Source organism: Microchirus variegatus (assembly GCF_963457635.1).
Source record: "Microchirus variegatus genome assembly, chromosome: 14".
In the NCBI taxonomy this organism is placed as follows: Eukaryota; Metazoa; Chordata; class Actinopteri; order Pleuronectiformes; family Soleidae; genus Microchirus; species Microchirus variegatus.
Genome location: NC_139815.1, coordinates 24672168 through 24697129, shown reverse-complemented (window position 1 = coordinate 24697129; position 24962 = coordinate 24672168). Strand labels below are relative to the sequence as shown.

General features: G+C 40.5%; 2 protein-coding genes across 3 annotated transcripts; both read right to left on the bottom strand.

Annotated features, from left to right (window-relative positions):
• Positions 1–165: 165 nt before the first annotated feature.
• Positions 166–8451, bottom strand: srgn (serglycin). Its single transcript, XM_083900998.1, has 4 exons — positions 8200–8451; positions 5157–5298; positions 1058–1287; positions 166–950 (listed from the first exon to the last, which is right to left on the bottom strand). Exons 1-4 carry the CDS (start codon positions 8252–8254, stop codon positions 847–849), a joined length of 531 nt encoding a protein of 176 aa, XP_083757124.1. The 5' UTR covers positions 8255–8451; the 3' UTR covers positions 166–846.
• Positions 8452–17154: 8703 nt separating this feature from the next.
• On the bottom strand, positions 17155–24883 carry kifbp (kinesin family binding protein). 2 transcript variants are annotated; one of them, XR_014593004.1, is made up of 14 exons: positions 24425–24880; positions 23766–23864; positions 22912–22991; positions 22698–22756; positions 22415–22539; positions 22176–22269; positions 21241–21353; positions 20848–20997; positions 20312–20386; positions 19578–19740; positions 19320–19494; positions 19042–19227; positions 17699–17964; positions 17155–17449 (listed from the first exon to the last, which is right to left on the bottom strand). XR_014593004.1 is itself a non-coding variant. In XM_083900680.1 (13 exons), the coding sequence occupies exons 1-13, from the start codon at positions 24878–24880 to the stop codon at positions 17802–17804; spliced, it is 1938 nt and encodes a 645-aa protein (XP_083756806.1). In that variant the 5' UTR covers positions 24881–24883; the 3' UTR covers positions 17155–17801. The 2 variants fall into 2 exon arrangements, 1 of the variants encoding a protein (XP_083756806.1); XM_083900680.1 differs by having other exon boundaries at positions 17155–17964; positions 24425–24883.
• Positions 24884–24962: the final 79 nt, after the last annotated feature.

The following is a 24962-nucleotide window of genomic DNA, read 5'->3' as shown; positions in this document are numbered from 1 at the left end:
CAATACAGAAAACACTTTCCATTTTTCCTTCAAAAACCTTTTAGTTCCAGAAGAAGCAAACCAAAAAAAACACAAAAGTCTGTTCAGACCCAACAAGTCGCCCGGATGACTAATAAAATATTATTGACAATTTACAACAATCGATAACAGCGAACGCAGGATGAATACTGTTGTAAATCTTTATTAAAAGAAGTCTTATAAACCAGACAACACTGAGCATGTTGAAATGAGTACATGTGCACGATAGATATTTTTCTTTTTTTGCATATGTTCCAGCTCACAGTGGTTAATCCTGAGGGGTTTGGGTTTTTTACAAGACACCTCCTGTTGAACTTTTGCAGACCAGGAAGTTCCCGAGACAGGTCTGCAAAACACTAACCTGATGTTAAGTGTCTCCATGTTTGAGCCAAAAGAGATCAGATAATATAAACAAGTCTGCATAGATTGAGCGATACATTGATAAAGGTGTCATCTTATTGCACTGGTATTACAATCATTTAAAAAATTATATCTCAAATTTTATATTTAAAAAAAAAAACATATCCCAATTTACAAAAGAAAGACATAGGCCACTGTCCACTGAAACTGTACGGGACACAACACAGTATGTCTCATTTACTTTACTTTTGGCAGATGCTTTTTATATTGTGAACCGGTGCAGCGCTGAGAATAATACAGAATTACATTTAGCCTTGAAGAGTCTCTGCCCAGCCAAGTTTTCCCACCACCAGGTGGTGACGCAATCCGTGCTTTTGCGAATTGAATGGACAAGATTGAGATAAAAATGGATGCTCTCCTTGTGTGTGTGTGTGTGTGTGTGTGTGGGTGAGCAGGAGTCGGGGGGGCCTACAGCTGCAGAAGGTCGTCTTCTCTCAGTTCCTGCTCTGCTGGTTTTGCCGCACCGGCCATGGACCTGAGCCACCACCGTCTCAGGTCCTTCCTATTCACACCTGCAGAAGAACAGAAGCAGAAGAACACAGACACGTCAGGACGACATGGGGGTAAAGAAAAGAGGGAGCCTGGATTTAAACGGAGGAAGAGGGGAATATAAACCCACCTTTGTTTAGATCCTTGTCTGTCACGGTCCACGACTCCCCAGAGCCTATGTCACTTTCAGTGGCCACGGAACCCTGATCTTCAATGAATGGACCTTCAAATCCAGAGCCTTCATAATCTCCAGAACTTTCAGGTGACTCCCCCTCTTCACCAGCCATTATCACGTCCTCCTCCTCTTCCTCCTCTTCCTCCTCTATTGGTGCACGTTCGTCCTCCACAGGCTCTGCCTCTCTGGAAACAGAAGGAGACAAAGATTTTAAGAGTTTAACAGATCATGTCTGTAAGGCTGCAACCCTGGATTATTTTCATTGTCAATTCACTTGTTGCTTATTTGGTTTATTTTTTAAGTTATTTGGTGCATATCTGTGCAGAAAAATGTTGGTTTGTGTCTTGTTTTGTCAAAAAAAAAATCAAGGATATTCTATTTACTGTCATCGAGAAGCAAAGAAACCATAACATATTTATAATTAAGAAGCTGAAATCAGGAGTTTTACCTCTCTCTCTCTCAAATGAATGAATGTATTAATCTAAAGAAGTAGTGCATAACTTTAGGTGATTTTTGTTGTTAATGTTATTATTCTGTCTCTGAAACAATATTAATGTTTGCTGCATCCTTCATGTGAAAACTGTCTCTGTCAAACAATACTATATATCAGACTGGACTGAGGGAGCGTTTGTGTGTATACACCAGTAGCTCAGGGGTGGGCAGGTACAAGCATTTGAACTTTATATTTAAAAGTTATGAACGACAGTAGGATTTATTTTCTGTGTAATTTCAACGTCTGATAGGTTCACCTCTTTCTCTCCACCTCCAGACCTTTAAAATACAAGTGTTAACCTTGTCTAGACTTGATCAAGAATTTACAGACACAGCATTGGCTCAACCAGACAATAATATTATTCAGCTTTTCTTTTCTTTTTTTTTTATCTTTCTATCAGGGATAACTGGAATACAAATAAATCAAGTTTTATTTACACGTTACCGTGTAACGTGGAATTTCTCATACATCACACCAGTGTGGCACATAGTTCACCACAGAACAATAGACCAGAAGTAGCAGACCACCGGGCGTCACAGCCCTCTTCCGCTTAACGCTTCCCTCTGGCTTCCTGTTGGAGCTGCAAAAGCTGCTGCTGCTGCTGCTGCTGCTGTCGTGGTGTTTTTAAAAAAAGCTCAAGGCGATGTAGGAGCCCAGATATAAGGATTATCTTCCTTTTCGCAGCTACCCATTCCACTACGTCACCCAACATCCTCACATGTCAGCTTTCTGCCATTATAACACCCTTGCTAATTGTATATTAAAGCTTTATATCAGTACAAATATCTCTATAGATAGATAGATAGATAGATAGATAGATAGATAGATAGATAGATAGATAGATAGATAGATAGATAGATAGATAGATAGATAGATAGATAGATAGATAGATAGATAGATAGATAGATAGATAGATAGATAGATAGATAGATAGATAGAAGCTTAACACATTCAAGTGAATCAGTGTGACTTCATTAAAAGGCACACAATCTGATCGTTGCTGATTGGAGATCTTTGGTTTTGGTTCTACAATTTTTCTTAGAAAAACACGGTCATTATCTGATGTGAGACTTAAGAGGAACTCTCAAAGAGGAAGCTGAAGGTTAAGACCAAGAGTGTGAAACACGCCATCTCAGCAGCCACGCACTCGGCAAACGCACATACTCGTGTTCCATTTTATAAACTAAATTAAACGATTCCCCGCGTGTGACCGTGTGTGTGTGTGCGTGGGTTTTCTCCGGGTTCTCCAGTTTCCTCCCACAGTCCAAAATTAGGCAAATTGGACGCTCTAAATTGACGGTGAGTGCGAGAGTGGATTGTTATTTCTCTCTATATGTGGCCCTGCGATGGACTATAGTTCAAACATAACAAAAAGTCGAATCCCTTCACAATTCTCGCCTCCTACTGAAGAAGAGTTGGACGTGACGTTGATGGTTACGTTTGATCACAGGCAAACGGAAACTGTTCACAGCTGAGGCTAAATGTGGTGCATATGTGGTGCGTAATGCAGTTTCCGAGTGGGTTACGCTTAGTACGGTCAAGGACAGACAAAAAACCCCCCAAAAACATTTAGTAGAATTCAACAACAGTGGAGCAAAGGCTGCCATAACTGCTGCTTAGACATCCAGTTACTTAAACTACAGAAGTTCATATATGAACAACGAGAAAAAGACGAATACACTTTAATGTGTCAGTTTTGCACCTGATTGCATAACTAAATGTGGCTCAGCAACTTGATTTAACGCTCAAAGCTGCTTGTTTCTGAGAATTTCTTTGCAAAATATATTGCAAATGAATCATTAAACATGAATAATTCATATTCATAGAGGACAGCATACGCTTGAAAATAATAAAGCTGCTGTTAGTGAGGTGACAAATTACCGAAAATATAAATTTCTAAAAGCAACAGTGTGCAATGTATGGTCAGGGGAAAACACATTTGCAGAATTTTCCCAACGTTTTAGTTCAAATCTAAGTGTATATACTTCAAATGGAAGTCTTACAGATATGGCTGTAAATTTACTCAATCTCATCACGATTTATATTGGGATTTTGGAAAAAAAAAACGTGTTCAGACCACAAGCAGAAAGTTTGAGAAACTGATGCAGAACACAATAAGAAAAAAAACAAAAAAAAAAGAATGTGGCAGAAACATCACCAGCGCGTCACACAACGAGAAAATATGCACACCCTCGTTTGAGTCCGCTCTTCTCGACGCAATAATCTGAGCTGAATTATCCCACGTTTTCAGTGCACTGTGCTTCCAGAGAGCACTTTAACACTGAAGCGGTCGCTTTATCTTCAATGCACAGATGCACACACACACACAGTGACAATAATAGGAAATGAGCGTCAGTGAACGTGTTGATACGAATGCCCCCCAAAGTATCATTATTCTGCTCTTTCAAGTCAATCTTGTTTTTAGTTTATTTTCCTAATTTTCTCACCATACTTCCTTGTATTAAAGGTGAAGTAAGTAGTTTATAGTGACATCTAGAGGAGTGGCTGAAATTTACAGCAAAGAACTGCTCCTCTGCTCACCCCCTCCCTTCCCTGAGCGCTACGGTGTCCTCAGCCGGTCAAATGTCGTCCTCGTCGTCTTTCTCCGTGTCAGCAGATGAGGTTCGTGAGGTGAGGGAGAGGGCGGAGCTACCGCGGCCGTAGCAGACGAAGCGGAGAGAGAGGAGGCGGGACTTCAGCTACAAGTAAAGAGACGCTTGATTTGTTCTCTCGCGTTTGTCCTTACAGGCTCCGGTAGAAACATGGCGTCTCTCTGCTAACAGTGGCTATGCAACCACGGCCCGCGACCATGTTATTTTAAATGACTTTTTGAAACACTACGAAAATGAAACAAAGAATATTATACAGCGACTAGACAATGCAGGAGCACATAATATGTATAAAAAAGTCGATTTTGTGTTATATAAACCCATAAATACTACATATTGTCCCTTTAAATGCTTATAACACACAGAGAAGTTGAGTAAAATAAAACTGAAATAATCTACATACATCTTTAAATTTAGACGGGGATTTTTTTTTTTATCACAGAGGGATTTTTTTTCAACTCACACTGACTGACTCAAAGTCAAAATACTGGGAAGTGAAAATGGCCACAGATCGACTATCCACTGCTTTCATTTTCATATACTCCGATGCAAAAAAACACCACAAACTCCTCACGTCTCTCTACCCTCCCTGTCCTCTCTCTCTCTCTCTCGTCGTCTATTTTGGCTTTTCTTGGCCACCTACCTCACACTTACACATTCTCTCTAAAAAAAAAACACAAACCCGGGGCGAGAGAGAGGGAGAGATGCTGCGTCGACTTGATTTGTGTCAGCCAAAAACTCAGAGATTCCGAAATCTGCATGTCTATATTTAACCTCTGCACTTATCTGACGGCAGTAGACGGCGTCGCTGCTGTCACAGAGGCAAAGCCTCTTTTGTTTTTTTCCCAGACATCAGAGTGAACTCTCTGCTACCAGGACGCAAATAAACCATCATCCCCGTCCCCGAGCGACACAACCGCTTTAGCGACGCTCACGACACGTGAATACTAACAGATATTGTGCAGTTGAAGCCGGCAGCTTGGCCGGTAGATCTGGACTCCACGCCATCAATGGGGTTTGGTGAGTCACGCAGTTCGCCCGGTCGCCCTCGGGGTTACATCTCACAAACTGGTACTTAGCAGTGCTTGGTGCTCCTGGAGAAAAGAGCCAGAAGAGAAAAGTTGTTTTAAATTAGTTACATTTGAGCAACAAGACATTTCAGTTATGGACAGTTTTCTTGGGCAACATCTGGATCAGTTCAGTGTGCAATTTGTTTTTTGGGGGCTGTACGAGTTCCACGTTCAGGGTGTTACTGAGGATTACAACATTACAGTGTTCTGCAACAGAGTAATGAAACACCCAGTCTCGTGACAGGAACCCAAAGCCCTTCTCTCAACACAGTGATTCATTAAAAACTTCATCATGGAGCTGAAATGATTTAAGCCTTAAGTAAAAAAAAACAACCCACAAATCCATGGTAACCATCTGATTATGGGATTTTAATGATTTATGTTGTCTCAAAGTGTGGCCTGCGGACCCCTAGTGGGTCCTGAGGGTACTGCAGGTGATTTACACGCTTGTTTGTGATAAATACGATGGATCGAAAATTATTTTTAGAATTGGCTGCGATAGTTTTGGGAATAATCTGTTATAGATTAACCCGATGAGCCACATCAATGAAACTGGTAACTAAGTTTTATGATCAGTTTATATCTGTGTCATCACGTTATAAAAAGAGCTCTGACATTTATACCTTACTGCATATTCAACTTTCAACACTTTTCGTTATTGGTTTTGAGGCAAAGTCAAAACAGCCAAAAAAAAACAGTCTCAACGTTACATTAATCAAACTTGATACAATCTAAATCTCAAATTGTTGCCTCTTGGAAAATCTTCAACAAACCGATGACACGTGTTATAATGTTACAGAAGTCACTTTATTAAACCCCCGATTAAAAGAAAAGTAGGCAGGGGTTTTTTTCTTTGATGGAACAGCACATCTTCACTTCCTCCACGCTCTGTTTCACCTACATCTGTCAAGTCACGGGAGATTTGACCAGTTCAGAGCGTGTTCCACTACTGTGCACAAACACAGAGCTCAAAGGAAAAAAGAGTCTAAAAGAGACAATAAACGCAATAAACTCAAAGTCAATATTGGAAGAGAGTTTCAGAGGTGGAGAAAAAACTGTGTCCAACACTTTTCCAGCTATGTTGCCTACTGTAGCTTTAATATGTGTCATTTGGAAACTTTAAAAAAAGATGTCAGATGTCAACATTTATTTGCTGTTTGTTTTTGCGCATATGAAATGCACTTTGTGAGCTCTCACTCTGTGTTTATTATGCTCTCTGATGTTGCTAATAACCGTTAAGTCCCTGCTCTGTTGTCTTTTAAAACGACGTAGCTCGACTCAGGCGGCACTTAGGCCCCGAGCTGAATTCTCCCCAAAGGGACATTTAAGTTTATTTGGTTGAGTGAGTGACTTTGATTTCAGTGTCCTGTGTATTTATAGACTTCTGTAACTCTCAGTGTTAAAGTCCATGTATGATTTGACACCTGAATTAAGTTAACCCTTTAAAGGTACTGCTCAACCGTTTGGTCGAACAATAATTTAAGTCGCTACATCTCGTTGAAAAATGGATCAAGCTGAACTCACTAACACTTAATGTCACTTAAGTTCTGAATGTTGTACTTTATGAATTATGCAAACCAGGTTTATTATGAACAGACGTCTCTACCGTTTGGTAGAGGCCTGTATCTGTAATAATGTAGGGTCTAATTAAAATATAAATAATTCATTAATTAAATAAATAAATATTAATTGTCGTTATTGTTATCATAAGGAAATATTTTTTCCTTAGCTTTTTTCTTGGTGAGTACCTTAAAGGGTTAAGGTTGTTTTAAAATGACGGTCCAAGTGATTCAACCCTACAGTAAACTATGAAAATATATTGTTTGAAAAAAAAATTTTTATTTAATAGTTTATTAGTTTAAATATAAACATTGTAATGAGTTAAAATGAACACATCACAGACGAAGATCTCTAGGTTAATTTGCAATCTGTTTCCCTTGTGAGGCTTTTCTATACGTCACTGTGTCAGTAAAACATTTACATATATAAACACATCAAAGAGCAGGTGTGTATATATATATATATATAAGTACATATTTCACAGTCCGTGATCACAAATTTGGTTTTGTTTCAGCCAGTTTTTCATTTCTGTTGTTATAGGGCATTCCAATCAAAAAAATGAAAAATAAAAGTTGTCACATTATGAAGTTTTTGTTTTTTGTTTTTTTAAATAATTCTACTGTAAAAAAAACAACAACAACAACAACACTACAATTAGAATATATCACAGTTGGCTTTCGAATTCCATTCCAAATGTTATTGTGGAGTTTCCCCACCTTTCTCTATTAATAACAAGCATGACGACACTGTTGTACTTTGTGTCGTGGTGAAAGTTGAAGAAAAATCCCTCTTTCATGTACAAGGACAAAAAAAAACCACATCGAAACTTAACTCAGGAAACTGAAACACTGTTGATGTCTTTCCTCTGGTAAAAAAACAAAAAAAAAAAAACGAACCAAACCGACAGACAGACATTTTCCACCTCCTCCTTTACAACACAATCTAATCTGTATAAGTGTTATCATAATAACGATTATGTGTAATTATTCTTAAAGACTTAGTGCAGGCTGTCACAGGTGAGGAGGAGGATGTCGATGTCCCATCATCATCATCATCATCATCATCATCCTCACCAGCCCGAGGACAGAGAAACCTGACGTCCACAAAAAATGAGTCACACAAGTGTCGGTAATCACCATCTTGTGCTGACACACACTCAAATGTCAGCGGAGGTAGAGGAACACAAAAACCTTATTTTTGACAGCAGCTCTGTAAGGATCTCCTCACTGGAGTGACTTTGTAAACACTTTACTTGATCTTCATTATTCCCAAACAACAACAACAACAACAACAACAACAACACGACACGAGACTGTGTCAAAGTTACGCACAGACAGACCGAAGACGCACAAAGTGCACACATACCTTTCCCGTTATGTAAGGCGAGGCAGGAGATAACGAGGAGCAGGAGCAGTTTCATCCTCCGACGAGTCTTTGTTTACGAATATTGGCGAAGATTAAACGTCTTTTCTCTGTGTGTGTGTGTGTGTGTGTGTAGTGTGATGTTGTGCGCGCGCTGAAGAGTCAGTAACAGAGTAACGCGTGAAGTGTCTTTTAAGTCAAAGTGCTGAAGGAGCTCAGCCCCTCTGACTGACTGCGTCATTGTTTCCTGCAGCAGCAGCAGCAGCAGCAGACTTCTTCTTCTTCTTCTGCTGCTGCTGCTGCTGAACACCAACACACTATCACTGGAAACTTTTGCATTAGCCCACCACACACACACACACACACACAATATCAGATTTCATGTTTGCGTAACACACTGCACAGCACACTGCAGCCGAGGAAATACCAGAAGATTCAAAAACTGTCTTTGTGGTGAGATCGACCGAGGAAGAAGTAGAGGCGATATATTATACAAATATTTATCACACATAATGGCAGTAGTCTTGTAGAAAGTACCTAAAAGTACAAGTGTCTTACCAGAAAATGTCACTTTTTTTTATAATAAGTTAAAGTCTTAAAGTATATGACATTTGCTTTACACTTAAAGGGACACTGTGTAGTATTCTGTGTAGTAAAATCCACTTTTTTATACATATTATGTGCTCCTGCATTGTCTAGTCGTTGTATAATAGTTTTTGTTTCATTTTCGTAGTGTTTCAAAAAGTCATGTAAAATAACACGGTCTCGGGCCGCGGTTGCATAGCCACTGTTAGCAGCGAGACGCCATGTTTCTACCGGAGCCTGTAAGGACAAACGGGAGAGAACAAAACAAGCGTCTCTTTACTTGTAGCGGAAGTCCCGCCTCCTCTCTCTCTGCTTCGTCTGCTACGGCCGTGGTAGCTCGCCCTCTCCCTCGCCTCAAAATGTTGGGTCAAATTTTGGACCAAAAATTGTGGGTCAAATTTTGGACCCACAATTTTGGGTCAAATTTTGGACCAAACATTTTGGGTCAAATTTTGGACCAAAAATTGTGGGTCAAATTTTGGACCAAAAATGTTGGGTCAAATTTTGGACGACAGTATAGTATGAAGTTTTTGTCAAATTTTTGTACCAAAATTTTTTTGTCAAAGATTTTTTCAAATTTTGGACGACATTGTATAGTATGATATTTTTGTCAAATTTTGGACAAAAAATGTTGGGTCAAATTTTTGTCAAATTTTGGACCAAAAATATTGGATCAAATTTTTTTTCATTTGTAATTGTGTTGATTTATAAACCCAGTCCTCAGTATGCAGCAACTTCATTGATCCCCTCAGGACAAGTCATTTGCAGTTCAGCCATAACAATTTAACAAAAGTCTGTACCAACGGATTGACAGACAGTGAAGTAATGACTGGGATTAAAAGTGTTCAAAATGACATGTATCTGAGTTCAGCAGCCTCATAGCTCAAGGAATAAAATCATTCAAAAAGTGATTTGCTTCACACACACCTGGGTGCATGGCATCATACCAGCGACCTGAAGGCATCACCTCAAACTCATCAGCCACAGTGTGCTGACGATGGAGATTTGAAGGTTTTTTATTGGGTTAGAATTGGGTTTTAGGTTGGGATTAGGGTCAGGCATTTAGTTGTGATAGATAAGATTAAGGTAATTATGTCTGAGTGAGTTTGCTCACTACAAATGCTGCCCAAACGTGTGTGTGTGTGTGTTTCTGTGGTGTAATGTAAGACTGCTGGTAAACACATGCTGAGACACTTCAAGTGTCGACATGTACTGTACTCTCTTGGTCTTGAAGCCTCGGGCAGCTGAAGCACATCATTAAGATCAACTGCAGTGATAATGCTTTTTAGATATTAGTCCGGATGCTGCTGCTGCTGCTGCTGGTCTGCTGAGGAAGACGGATTAAAAAAATGTCGCTAAAATTCGATGACTTGATGTCACGCATACATGCATGTGATTGTAAGGAAGTTTAAACGACGGGCTGGATATTTGAAGAAAGGGGGGAAGTCTGCGAGGGAATGCCCTACAACCAGATATACTTTCTGGTTAAATAGTTCAAATATAAAACTATATTCTGCTCCAAAACTCGTAGATAGCATCAATGCACTACCCTTAAAATATTTTTTTCTTGTGTTTTATGTCCCCTTTATGTCCAGAAGGTCTTCTTCCCTGACTCTGATGAGGAAAAGAGAGTATTCACCCCTGTTATGTTTAAGTTTTTTTGCATCCAGTGTACCTGATCCATGTATCATAAACATACACTGCTTTTCCTTTGAGGGCAGGCAGGACACTGGGTAAATCCTGGACAGGTCAACAGTCTATACAGAAACAAACAATCGTCCACATTATTCACACAATAGCACCCGTCGTCGTGGCCGTTCAGTATATTCTCACTTCCTGTTTGGATTCAGGAAGAACCCAGAAGACCATGGCCATTATATATATATATATAATCTACAGTCACTAAGTTCAGTGCTCTTTTACATTTATTTTGTTCCATATGTGTGTTGAAAAAAAAAAAGAGCTGTACCCCAAAGGAAACCACAACCACCACCGTGTTGTGTGTGTGGCCTTTTTTCTCGCTGTATGACCTCTCAGCGTATGTGTGTGTGATGTTGTTTACACAGTCACATTAAGGGTTACAAAAATGAAAGTCCCCATTACTTAAATTACTACATGTTTTAAAGTTAGGTTATGGTTCGGGTTCGTGGTTAGGATTAGGCCAGTAGTCTCCCCCGGAAATGAATGTAAGTCAATGTAATGTCCTCTGAAGTCATGGAAACCAGTGTGTGTGTGTGTGTGTGTGTGTGTGTGTGTGTGTGTGTGTGTGTGTGTGTGTGTGTGTGTGTGTGTGTGTGTGTGTGTGTGTGTGTGAGTGTGTGGAGGCGGGGTTGGGCAGACTAATGTGTCATTTCCTGAAGGATGATGAGGATGATGATAGGAACTGATGTTTTACCACTTCCACAGAATTATTATGATACACTGTGTCTATACTCAATCTCTCTCTCTCTCTCTCTCTCTCTCTATAATCTGACTTTAAAAAAGTAAAAAAAACATGAAAATTATGACGATTAGAGAGAAATAGAGAAAGAGACAGAAGCGGAAACATAGTAAGAAAAATAGACACAGACGGTATTCAGACTACAGAGTAAATGAACCAGAACATAACAACACAATATTTGATGCAGCGCTGCCAGTAACACACACACTCACGCACGCACGTACACACACACAGCAAGTGACATATTTATGCTACATACTGAATGTTGTTACAGTCGTTACTTCACTGGTCTCCTCCACACTACAATTAAAACACATTTTAAGCGTTTAAAGAGAAATTTAATGTGCTTTAAATTTAGGCACAATTTAAATCAATTTAAGGGGCAAAAAATGACAAAACGGCAATTTAAGATGACAATGGCAACCCAGCTCACGCTGTAAATTGTGACAAGAGCGAGCAAGTGCATGAAATAGCATTCCATTCCTGACTATTTTTACAGCCAGTTCTGTAAAACCAGATGGTAACACAAAAGGTATAGGTTTAATACATAAAATAGTCACATCTTCTGTTTATGCACGTGTTATTTAACATATCGCAGTATCTCTATATGTTTATCCATCTGTTTAAAAAAAAAAAGAAGTAATTTTTTTGTCTGTCCGGTTGGTGTCCATTCTCATGCCTGTGGGATTACGTGGGTTTGTCGTCTATTGTCTGAGAAACCACAGTTTACGGCAGTATAGTGTGAGAGAGACGGAGCAGATTTTCACACAGAAAGAGAGACAATAAACACACAAACACTCGCACAAACAACATGTGTGCAAACAACAAAATAGAATAATCTTACCAGTCTGGGCCAGTCTTTGTATTTACTATATTACCAGAAAATAAAAGTATTTTTCCGATATAAAATGTACTACTGTAGAAGTAAAAGTAAAAGTAAAGGGTTAGAATTGAACGACAGTAGCTCAGTGGTAGTGTGAGTGACTTTTCTTTCAACTGGAAGGTGTGGGTTTGATTCCTGTCCTTGGGCAAGACATTTAACCCCAACGCTGCTGCTGGCAGCTGTGTCGACAGTGTGTGAAGGAGTATGAATTTGATGACGTCTGATAGAAAATGTGCTGTACAGAACGAGTGAGAGTGAATGGGGTGAATGGCAAAACTGTGGTGTAAAGCAGCTAGAAAAGCTTCCTTATAAAGGGGTCGTACCTATGTTCCCCGGGTCCTATGTTCCCCGTTTTTCCCAAAAAAGGTCCACTAATTGAAAATATTCAATTAGGGGTAATCCTCAAACACAAAAAGACTGAGTTTTTGGTGAATAATCTCATTATTATCACAAAATTTTACATACACAAATATCGATATGCCAAATCCCCCCCCCTTCTTAAGAATGAACTTTCCCTGTTACAAAAAATAGTCCCCAGGCAATTAAACTGTATATACGTTTTTAGCAGAATTTAACCTTTCATAAACCCCTTGTATGTAATTGTTTTTGTATTTACTGGTCTTTTTTACTTTTATGTTATTTATTTACTTATTTATTTTCTATTCTGTTTGTTTGTTTGTTTTTTCTTTTCTTTTTTTATCTCTCTATTTTGCCCTTATTTCTTTCCTTATTCTTGAATATGTTATATGTCTGATTTAGACTTTGAGATTGTCACTGTCAGAATTCCTCTTATTGGTTCCTCATAGGAGGTGTGATGTACTGTGGAGATATGTAGAATGTTGTCGTTTTGTAGGAAAGTTTGTCGTCATCCTTGTTTTGTTAATAAAGCATTTAAAGGTGAAGTAAATAGTTTATAGTGCCATCTAGAGGAGGGGCTGAAATTTACTGCTCACCCCCTCCCTTCCCTGAGCGCTACGGTGTCCTCAGCAGGTCAAATGTCGTCCTCGTCGTCTTTCTCCGTGTCAGCAGATGAGGTTCGTGAGGCGAGGGAGAGGGCGGAGCTACCGCGGCCGTAGCAGACGAAGAGGAGAGAGTGGAGGCGGGACTTCAGCTACAAGTAAAGAGACGCTTGATTTGTTCTCTCGCATTTGTCCTTACAGGCTCCGGTAGAAACATGGCGTCTCGCTGCTAACAGTGGCTATGCAACCGCGGCCCGCGACCATGTTATTTTACACGACTTTTTGAAACACTACGAAAATGAAACAAAAACTATTATACAGCGACTAGACAACGCAGGAGCACATAATATGTATAAAAAAAAGTAGATTTTGGGTTATATAAACCCATAAATACTACACAGTGTCCCTTTAAAAACCAAAAAAAAAAAAAAAAAAGTATGTGACAGGGGAACATAGGACCCTTTTTTATGAAAAAGGGTCCTATGTTCCCCGGTCACATACAAAGCGGGGAACATAGGTACGGTCCCCTTATAACCATTAGTAACGCTTCTTTTTCTTCTATTTTTATTTGGTAGTAACGAGTAACAAAGTTAGTTATGGGAAATGTAGTGGAGTAAAAGTAAAAAGTTGCTCGAAATAACAAAGTAAAGTACTTACGTACTGGGTAACAACGTACTTAGCTATAGCTATTAAGCTAACTCTGGTGTAGACATGGTTCCCTGTCAACTAATCTGTTACATTATTATAACCCAGGTCTGTTCAAAGACCTAAAAGAGGAACGAGGCTCGTCATAGACACAGTGGAGCAGTGACTCATAACCACAATAATTTGCTGTCATCGCTTTTTCTTTTCGAGAATCATGGGTTTAAGATCGGTTGCGCAAGCTAGGTCGTTTGATCATCTCACAAACATGGAGACAAGCTAACCCTTTTACTAATACGGGAGGAGGTTGTTAGAGATAATTATGAAGCCCGTAATGCTAATGATTAGTTTAAACAGAAACATGATGATTTAGTTATGTTTCCATCACAGCCATTTAAACACAAATTAGCACACAGGTGTTGATAATGACATTAATTTAGCCTGTAAAAATCAGCTTTTTCCCCTGTGCTATTGTATCCCTTTATTGTTATTAAAGCATGTATATTATTTATTATATCATATTTTTGAATTATGGTGTCATGAATAGAAAACACCTAAGACATGCAGGACAGTGGCTCCTCAGGACCAGAGGCGCAGCTTGTGAACAGGCAAGGCAGGCAACTGCTTGGGGCCCCGAGCTGATAGGGGGCCCCCCCGACACTTGGAGCCCGAGGGCTGATTTTACTGAAATATGCAGTGACCAGGCGCATCCCAGTCCCCCTTTAAAAAACTATGGGCGATTTGCAATGACATCTCGGTAGTAAACGCCCCTTAAAGGGGCCCCACCTCACGTTAACCTGTGTGAAGTTATCGTTCTGCAAGTTGGAAAATGAAGAGGATTATTTGCAGTGTAATGCATATCTTTTTTTACTCAGTTTATATATGTTTTTTTCAGTTATTTACAGTATATATTTATATTGTGTTTATATAATGTGGGTTCTTTACAGTATAATGGTTTTTTTTTACTTTATATAGTTTTTTAAAAGCTTTTACAATATTTTATTGTTCTTTACATTTATATTTTCACATACTTTTTAATTACAAGGTTTTTCCACGTTATTTCATTCATTTCCAAAAAAAAATATATTTTGAACTCATACATTTTTTTTCGTTGGTGTCATATTATTTGTAACATAATGGTGATGAACGCTGGTTGGAAGGAAGGGCCCCCTGGGAATTTTTGCTTAGGGCCCCTACAGACTCTAGAATCGCCTTTGCTCAGGACCAGGAGTGAGAAAAACCTGGTCTAGACACAGAAGAAGCTGTAGCTGTAGCTTTAAACCAGGAGACGATGTCATCAGGTGGTATCCAACTTTTGATCGGGCGTTTCGACCCCGAACCACAACGCCCTCAAGTTGGCAGTGATGGCCAGTGAGTGCCCACCCTCTCCTGGTCCCCAGCTTAACTCCTCCTTCTTATTCCAAAGCCAACACCCAGGCCTCACCCAGCCTATACGGACAGCTGCCTTACTCTCCCTCCCTGTTATTCCCAGAGCTGAGAGCAAGTTCCAGACTGTGCTTATATTTAAGTTTAGTTGAGACACACGGATGTCAAATATGAAGAGCCATAAAATGACTGTGAGTCTTCATGTCTGTTGTGTGTGTGTGTGGGTGTGTGTTTTCCAGTAAACCTGGGCATATTAGTTTGCAGCGCATCAGTGCCGAGCACGTTTGGACAAGCAGCAGAAAGGTTACTGACTGAGGCTGAGGGCACAAATTAAAGCAGGAATAACAGGTTTTTTTTTCCTTTGCACAGGCCACAAACACACTTATACAATAAACTGTCGCACAGAAGCCATTTATTTTATTTAACCATTATTTCACAAGGTAAATACCCATTGAGATCAAGATCTCTTTGAAGCACGTGTTACTAAATCACGTTAACGACGGTGCCGTCCTGTTCATGTAAGTGAGGACAACGTGAATATTTACACCTGTGATTTTGCCACGGTGACCTCTCAAAAATAAGAACAAGATGGTGCAGATGGTGTTACAGTGGATAGCATTGTTACCTCACAGCATGGAGGTCACCAGGTTGGATCCTGGACCGACTGAGCGCACTTCCTGTTCAGAGTTTTTATCTCTGGGTTCTCCAGTTTCGTGCCACTGTCCAAAAACATGCAGAGGTTATTTGGACCCTCTAAATGACCTCATAATACAGTGTATGAGGGGTGAACCTCACCTTTCATCTATTGGATTAATTTAGGGCCCATGTGACCCTGATGTCAAGGGTAAAGCCGTAAAAAAAATTAATGAATAAGAAAAAGATTTACACTAAGTAACTTGGTTACCACCTCAAAATAGTAATAGTACTTTATGTAGCACATACCTTTCAAAACAAAATTATTCTACTATAGTAAAAATAAAAACATGGTAATATAAAAGGTAACAGCGATAAAATAGAATAAACCGAGCCACTATTTCGATTGGTCACTTAGAGAATGGAGTCTCTTTTTTTCCACCCCACGCGACACCTGAACCTCTGTCCTCGTGAGTTTGGTGAGCAGGAAGGAAAACCGCAATCAGACTCAGCAGGTTACAGTAACGCTGCACTGAGGTCAGCTAAAAAGACTGGAGAGTCATCAAACATCTGCTGCCATTGCTACGCGTTCGCCACAGCAACGACAAAACAAAACATCCACTCACGTAACTCGCATGGTGTTGCTGTAATGAAGCCATCTTCGTTTAATGTTTGAGCAAATTTGTGTTCGCAAGTAATTTCATTAAGTTCTCGCAGAAAGAAAATGTACTGCAATTAAGGCTAAATTAAGAATATGGCGACACTTTTAAGTGCACACTATTAGCATGAGTTAAGCATTAGTTACCAAGAATGGTTTAGTTTGTGTGACCTGTTTTTGTGCTAATAAACAAATATTATAGTTGGATAACAAACGTGGAGGGAGGATGATTCATGAGGTGTGATGAGCCCTCTGTATAAACCATCACTATACTTTTCATCCGTTGGCCATTATATCTGTAATCTGTATGTCCATGACGAGATTACCAATAAATTGTGTGGATTTTGTCGTTGAAGGCGATGTTAGGAAGGCTGTGATGACGAACTTAACGGATCAGAAAAGCGGACCTACACCAGTTTCAAGCGTCGGTATTTCATCAGAGAGGAAACTTCAGAGTGAGCTTCAGTGACATGACCTCATTCTGCATCAGCCCACGCATCTGTTCTCCATCGTAAACGCTTCCCGTAACGAAAACAACAAAGTTTCTAATTCTTCTAATAAAATCTTCTTAATAAAATGTGAAATCAAATACCTCACATGGACAGAGACAAGATGCTTATACTAACATGTGCCTTTATTTTTTGTCACTAATGTGTACATGAACCTCATGTGCAGTGTTAACACTTTAGTATAAATGCACGGGGAAAGATGTAGAGATAATATGCAGCTTCTACAAGGCCTCACCACAAGATTTAGTTTTAATGGACACAATTTGACAGTGTTTTTGTATGCATTAAGCAGTTTAATAGCCCGGAAAAAACAAGCTCTTCAACTCATCTTGGGACCAGACTGAGTTATATTTAGACTTTTACTCACAGACTCAGTCATTAAATCCACTTCTGTTAAAGAAAAAAGACTGAGGACCATTTCCAGAACAAAGTTTGTCACTGCAATTGAAAAAACAACAACAACAACACATATCAGTACAAGTGTATATATTACTCCATTGGTTTAATATCATTACATACATTATCTGCTGTACATTTAACAGGATGACAGTGCAACTTCTGAAAGGCAGAAAGAAAAGGAGGATCAGCTACAATCAAAGCAACCTGTACAAAATGACTACTATCAGAGTATTGTTATTAGGATGGATTAAACATTTGCTTTTTTTTTTAACCGGAGACATTTTTAACTGAATATATTTTCTGTCCTAGTAAAAGGTCGATTGACCACATTTTACTATACAAAGGCAAGCACGTAGACATTAGTGAGTGATTTCTTTTAGTGTGGCCTTGTAAAGGCAGCATGCTCACTGGAAGAACAACATGAAGCCACCGCGATACAATACAGGAGGAGGCATGAAAGTGTCCTTGGACGAAAAGGTGGCACAAACGGACGACGACGACGAAGGGTACGTCAGTGAACAACGGCGTCGTTGTCCGTGTTGTTGGTGGCCATCCTCGCTTTGAGGCGGTTGATTTTGAGAGGCAGAAGTCCGACCATCTCCTTACTCAGCTCCAGCTCCGTCTCCATGGTGGCCGACGCCTCGGGGTGAGCCTCACAATAGTCCACCACGTATCTACGTCACAGGTGCAAAGTCAAAAATATGGTCAACACAAATGGACAACAATGCAGCACAGGCAGCATTTAGAGAAAAGAGCACGTCCTCATGTTTTAGCTGATAAGTTTAGGGTCACTTAGAAATGTCCTTATTTTTGAAGGAAAAACACTTTTTTTCAATGAATATAACTAATAATTAAATGAATCAGAAATACACTCTATACATTGTTAATGTGGTAAACGACTATTCTAGCTGCAAATGTCTGGTTTTTAATGGAATATGTACATAGTTGTATAGAGGCCCATTTCCAGTGTTCTAATGGTACATTGTGTTTGCTAATCGCGTTAGAAGATTATTGGATGATTAGAAAACCCTTGAAAACCCTTGTGCACAGCTGAAAAATTGTTTTTCTATCATTATTTCTCATCTTGTCAATGTTTTGACTATATGTTATATTCATTTTGCAACTCTTTAGATGAAAAAAAAAGTATGACTTTTAATGGAAAACACCAAAAAATTGTATAGGTGACAAACTTTCGAACAGTAGTGTACATTCTGGTCCATCCGAGTATACTAGGTTTCTTTGTTTCACGGACTATCCAGCCTTCTTTTACCGTTTTGTTAAGGTGTTGAAGTTCAATAACTCCTGGCACCTTATTCTGTATCTTGGTTACTTGGCACCTGGTACACATGTCTGGCTGTGAATGCTGCTAAAGGGTTGTTTATGTGATGTACTGTATGCTTTTATTGTCTGCTTAATTCAACCTAGTGGGACCCAAGGAGTTGTTAGCATTTAACACTCTATATTTTATCTGTCTCTTAATACCTATCACTGTAATCCTACATATTCAATATGCTATGCCAGGGTTTCTCACTCCTGGTACTGGGGGAGCCACTGTGCTGCATGTTTTAGGTGTTTCCCTGCTCAAACACACCTGATTCGAATACTCAGGTTGTGTTTGGAGCAGGGGAAAATCAGAATCATGCAGGACAGTGGCTCCCCCAGGACCAGGACTGAGAAACCCTGTGCTACGCATACAGTTTTTGGATGTATATAAAAAAAACAAGAATAAGAAACATAAATATTTGTCATACTTGTAGTTTTCTAGAGAGTTGTTGATGTTCTCGAGCTGAACAGAGGGTGAAGAGCTGATCAGTCGGCTGTGTAGCCGCCCCACTCTGAAGCGAGCCACCAGAGCTGGTCTAAGCACCTCCTCCTCCAGGTGCTCCGGGATTTTCCCGTCTGGAGAACGTAGAGAGTCCAGGAACATCTGGAAGTACCTGGAGAGAAAGAGGAGCACAGCTCACGCACTGATCCACACTGACAGAAACTCCACACACACACACACACACACACAGTAAAATAGACTCACTTTGCAGAAGCAGAGCAGAGGTGGTTGAACTTCTTAATGGTGTGGCTATCGAGTGACTGTGCGTCTGCTTGTCTGTTCGCCAGCGTCAGTTTCAGGTCCATCATTTCACTGTAGGTCTCTGCCAGCTCAAACATCATCTGTCTGCGGATCATTAGGTAGTACTGAGAGTTCAAGTCTACAGAGAAGAAAGTGTCAGAGTTTAAATCACGTGTTGGGTAAATGATAGCATATGTTAATCACACAGAAAGAGCCCGGCACCTTGGCAGACTGGCTCGAGCATGTCGACTCTTCGTTTGTGCATCTTGCAGCGTCGCTCCAGATCCTCTTCAAAGAAAGCTAGAGACCTGAAGAGGGAGCTGTGATCCTGCAAGATCTCTATGTGGTCCGTCACGTAACCGTCCATCACAAAGTATTCCTTGGCCTGCGAGAGAAAATGACAGTTTTCAGAGCACATACATCTCAGCTTCATCTTATAAGAGTTAAAAATGTCAGTAGCTGTTTTTTAATAAGGACAAAAGGTGCAAAATGTGAATTTTTCAACTATGTCGATCAACGTTCAGGGAAACATCAGCACAACACATGATGAAAAGGGAAAATGTGTCTTGTGCAATGACCTGCGAGGGGAACAAAGGAATATTCTGGAGGTTTTTTTTAGGCAAACACAGGATACACATCTCATAAATATGTTTGTGTGGGTGTATAATTGGTATAAAAACACAATTTATCTATTTAATGGTTCACTTGACAGGTTTCAGACTTTGCAGGTGACTTACAGAGGTGCCAACTTTGACGTTCATTAGAATTTTTGTCATTGGCTGTAAATAGAATATGTGTCAAATCTGACATGACTACCATGTGCTTTGTGGTGAAACTGTGTCACGACTTCTGACGCTCTGGTTCTGTGGAGGATTCTGCTCGTAACTGTGCTTTCATCACTATGAATGACCTGTATAATTGAATCTGCGTGTGTGTGTGTGTGTGTGTGTGTGTACCTGCGTGACATTATTCTGTCCCACCAGAAACACAGCTCTGGCCTCAGTGAAGTCCAATGTAAACAAACACTGCACCTGGAAAACAAAGCAACCATTTTGAGATCACTTGGGTCTGTATTTATTTACACAATGGCGCCATCTAGTGATACAGCAATCTGGATCCTTCATTTTACTGCCAGTTAGGACCGCATCAATCATAAAGGTGACACTTTAAGGTTACAGTGCATTATCAGTAATGGAGAACAGTTCTACTTCTGAAATAGAACCGTTCCATGTCAAGCAAGCGTGTAAAATATTCTCTAACAGAGCTGTACAGTTAATCGCAAAACAAAACCGTAATATGACGAGAGCTACATCAAAACACAGCCAGATAAAAGGTAAAATGTGTGTGAAAAAGCATTTTGCAGGAATTGACTGAACCTAAAGTCTTGCTCTTAAACTGAGAAAAAAAGTTTTGTTCGTTGATGATGATAAAAAATTACACAAAAGATAAATTATGAACCATACTGATGTACAACACAGCACAGTGCACCGACCTTTTCTTCCACACTAGCGATGGAGTCAAATGTGTCCTCGGAGCCAAACAGCAGAGCGTTTTTCCTGCCCTTCTCTTCCTCCTCCTCCTCGCGTCTTCTTGCTCTCTTCAGCTCTTCTTGACGATCCGTATCAAGCTCCCCGATGTTGTCCTGGTTAAAAACACAGGTTCACGCACATTTCAGGACAGGACACACACCAAGTATGTACTCGGGTGCAGATATACAGATGATCTCAATGGCTACACATGCACAACAAGGTTAACAGTGGCTATCATTGTTCATAAGACTGGAGTGCAAGTCACATGACTTGTGCTCAAGTCATGAGTCAAATGATAAAAATAAAACCCTGCAGGCATGAACACACACACACACACAACTTCTGTCATGCTGTACCTCCAGTACTTTCTTTGCATCCTGCAGGAGGTTGAGACAGTATTTGATCCAGCATCTTGCGATCTCAGCTCTCTGCTGTCTGAGCTTTTCCCTACGCTCACTCTCTAGCTCACCTAAAGAGTATAAGACATTGAGGTGAGTCAGGAGAGATTGGGAGGGATTACAGCAACAACAACTTATATACAGTGGCAAGAAAATTAATGTTTAAAGTTTGCCTTAAAATCTGGTCAGATTACAGACAACTAATGGGTTAATTAAGAAATAATTGGCTTTATTAAGATGTGGTTTGCAGTAGGGATGGGACTTTTTTGTCGACAAATCGATCGACAATCGACACGTGCGCACCTCGAAAAAAATAAAATAAAAAAAAGTTGACCAACGAGGTTAAAGAAGCCGTGCACGAAAAGGTGAGCCTGTTGTCCAGGGTCCCTGCGCTCTCACGTGATGGTAGGCGCATTGAGGAGGACGAATCACCGGCCCGTTTTTGTGAATGGAATAGGTGAGGACGGGTCGGTAAGGTGTGTGTGTGTGCGTGCATGCAGTGCGATCGAGCTTGCGCTAACGTTTAGGACGGGGGTGGGGGTCACAACAATAAGCCGTCTACACAAATTAAGAGACAGCATCTCACCCAGTCAAGATCCTGCACTCTGCTGGACACAACAAGCACAGGTTCATAAACCTGAGCTGTCTGGCGACACACCTGTGCTTTTTTTTAACCCCTCATTTTTTATTATCGCTGCTTTGATTGTCAATAATGGACATTACAGGTATGTTTTTGAGCCTAAAACGACGTAGTACACTGTAGAACAGTTTCCGACCCCGCATTGCTGCAGGTGTGAAAAAAAAAAAAAACGACAAAAAATCGACTCTCAAAATGTCTGAAATTCCCATCCCTAGTTTGCAGCTCTGTTTAAAATATTTGGACAGACACTTACTTTCCTGTGCTGCAGCCTCAGAAGGAACCTCTCCTGCCAAACCGGATATGACGGTAGCTGCTGACAGGCAATGTCTGCCCAACATGAATTGGCCCTTGAAAAAAAAGAAGGACACACCTCAGCTGACTCGTTTGTTTTTACAACTTTTGGTAAAACTAATTAACATGCAAGGAAAAACACCTATCATCTGTGTTGGTTGTCATTGTTTTTACTGTATTTGAATTAAATAGTAGGCCTACCTTAGTGATATAATACTGTGATAGTGTAGCAGCATTCAGTGCCCACTCCATCGGACTGAACTGATTCAACTGTAACTGTCTCTGCAGCGTGCTGTGACAATAGGTGGCGGAACGCTCGTTTTGACCTTCAAGTTGAAGTAAAATAGTAATTACCACAAAATAATGCATTATATCAACATAAAAATCTGGATTTTATTGGATAAAAAAAAAAGATAAATGTCAAAATATGTTATGCATAAGCTTTATAATACTGGGACTGTAAAAAATGACACATCAGACTTACCAAGGTTTTTGTAGATTTGAGCAAGGTAATACATGGTATGTGTGTAAGCCAACTCAAACCTGGCAATTACAAAAGAAAATATGGCAGGAAGTGAGAAAGTGGGGTAAGTGGTATATGTGGAAACAAAACGTAGTAAAAAGGACATTATTCAGGTAGAATATCATATGAAACATGTATCCATGTCTGCATGTGGGCAATAGAGGTTAGAGGATACCTTTTGTTCCTTTCCTGATGTGTCAGCAGGTTCTCCTCAGTCGTAAAGTATTCTGTCATATCAGTGGGAGGAGTCCCATCCTGGGGAAAAAAAACAGAAAACAAAACACTACAGTTTAAGATGAAGATAAAGAGCATGTGGTCAGTCCACATCTCAGATGCAGCCATGTTGGCTCCTCGGTCCTTGATTGTTGTTTGCTTGACTGTGGTCACTGTCAAGTTGTCTTCTGAACGCCGCTGTTAAGCTGTCACTACAAACACTTAAAGGGGAAATAAGTAGTTTATAGTGCCATCTAGAGGAGAGGCTGAAATTTACAACAAAGAACTGCTCCTCTGCTCACCCCCTCCCTTCCCTGAGCGCTACAGTATCCGCAGCTGGTCAAATGTCGTCCTCGTTGTCTTTCTCCGTGTCAGCAGATGAGGTTCGTGAGGTGAGGGAGAGGGCGAGCTACCGCGGCCGTAGCAGACAAAGCGGAGAGAGAGGAGGCGGGACTTCCGCTACAAGTAAAGAGACGCTTGTTTTGTTCTCTCGCGTTTGTCCTTACAGGCTCCGGTAGAAACATGGCGTCTCGCTGCTAACAGTGGCTATGCAACCGCGGTCCGCGGTCATGTTATTTAACATGACTTTTTGAAACACTACGAAAATGAAACAAAAACTATTATACAGCGACTAGACAATGCAGGAGCACATAATATGTATAAAAAAAGTGGATTTTGGGTAATATAAACCCATAAATACTACATATTGTACCTTAAATACAACGGACATGCTGGCTCGCTTTCATCTTTACAAATCTACAATCAAATTAATGACAAGTGAATGTATAATTAATTTGATCAGGAAATCAACTTTACCTCCTTTATGTAACGTTGGTAAAGGGCTTCTGCTGTTTCTAGGAAACCCTGAGCCGTCTCTGTCTCGTCCAGGGACGCCCACAAGATGCCCAACTGGTTCTGATAACACACACACACACACACACACACACACATCTTGATTTGGAAAGTCGCATCTTCTCTATATATTATGGGCCACTTCATTAAGAACACAGGTTCAACTGCTTAATAACGCCATTATCAAATTGGAGAGTATTTCCAGGTGGATCATGAGCCACGTCACAAAGACCAAACCATCTCAAGGTAGTTTCTTGAAGATGATAAAGAGCTCGCTGTATTCAAATGACCTCCACAGTCATCATCACACCTCAATGAAGCATCACTGGGATGTAGTGGCACAGGAGATTCACATCACTGAGGTGCAGGTGACCAATATGGACCAAACTCTCTGGGGATGGTTTCCAGAATGTACCTAATAATTGGGGTACAGCAATGTGTACCTAATAAAGTGGCCCTTACATGTAAATAGTCAGTTACTGGAAGAGAGACTCATCACGTGAGTCACATGACATCAACACTATTATAAGATCAATCTGGTAAAACAGCTAACCATGGAAATAGCTAGTTGTTGGTAAACACATCCACAGTTAAATGTTTTTAAAAACATTATAGTTATTTACCCTAACATGGATAAACAGTGACACATTCTCGGGGGAGGCGCTGCATTTCTCCAGCAGCTTCATGGAGTTCATCAGATGCTCCTGTCCGGCAGACAGCTCCTCCGTGTCGACATGGTTGACGCCCAAATAGTACTCCACTGCCCCGAGTTTAGCGGCCCGCAGCCCGGCTGCCGAGTCGCCGCTGAAGCCCCGACCGCACTCGTCCCCTCTCTGTCCGTCCACCGGCTCCTCTGGCGGCCGCTGGTCCGCGCTCTCCTCCCTGCTCTCCTCCTCACCTTCGGCGGCATCAAAACACTTGAGCGAGGAGTATATCTCCCTAAGGAGCTCCCTGGCCTTGTATTTGGAGCGGAACGGCTCATTTTCGGGGTCATTTCGTGACTCTACCTCGGTGAGATTTTGGGCGTTGGTGAATTTGTCGCAGATAGCTCTCCACTCATCACTGTTGATCGACGCCATGTTGGTCTTGCCTTCTTTTTCGTGCGGACGAAACGGGGTCGTTCTAACTGCACGACTGCATTACTGCCACCTGCTGGAGTTA

Excerpts from the sequence above, each read along its gene's own strand:
- srgn (XM_083900998.1), bottom strand. The coding sequence starts at position 8,254 with ATGAAACTGCTCCTGCTCCTCGTTATCTCCTGCCTCGCCTTACATAAC. Across the intron at positions 1,288-5,156 it reads GCTTCAACTGCACAATATCT|AGAGGCAGAGCCTGTGGAGG; the intron begins GTTAGTATTCAC and ends TTCTGTTTCCAG. Across the intron at positions 951-1,057 it reads AGACAAGGATCTAAACAAAG|GTGTGAATAGGAAGGACCTG; the intron begins GTGGGTTTATAT and ends GTTCTTCTGCAG.
- kifbp (XM_083900680.1), bottom strand. The coding sequence starts at position 24,880 with ATGGCGTCGATCAACAGTGATGAGTGGAGAGCTATCTGCGACAAATTC. Across the intron at positions 20,998-21,240 it reads ATGCAAAGAAAGTACTGGAG|GACAACATCGGGGAGCTTGA; the intron begins GTACAGCATGAC and ends GTTTTTAACCAG. Across the intron at positions 19,228-19,319 it reads CTCTGCTCTGCTTCTGCAAA|GTACTTCCAGATGTTCCTGG; the intron begins GTGAGTCTATTT and ends CTTTCTCTCCAG.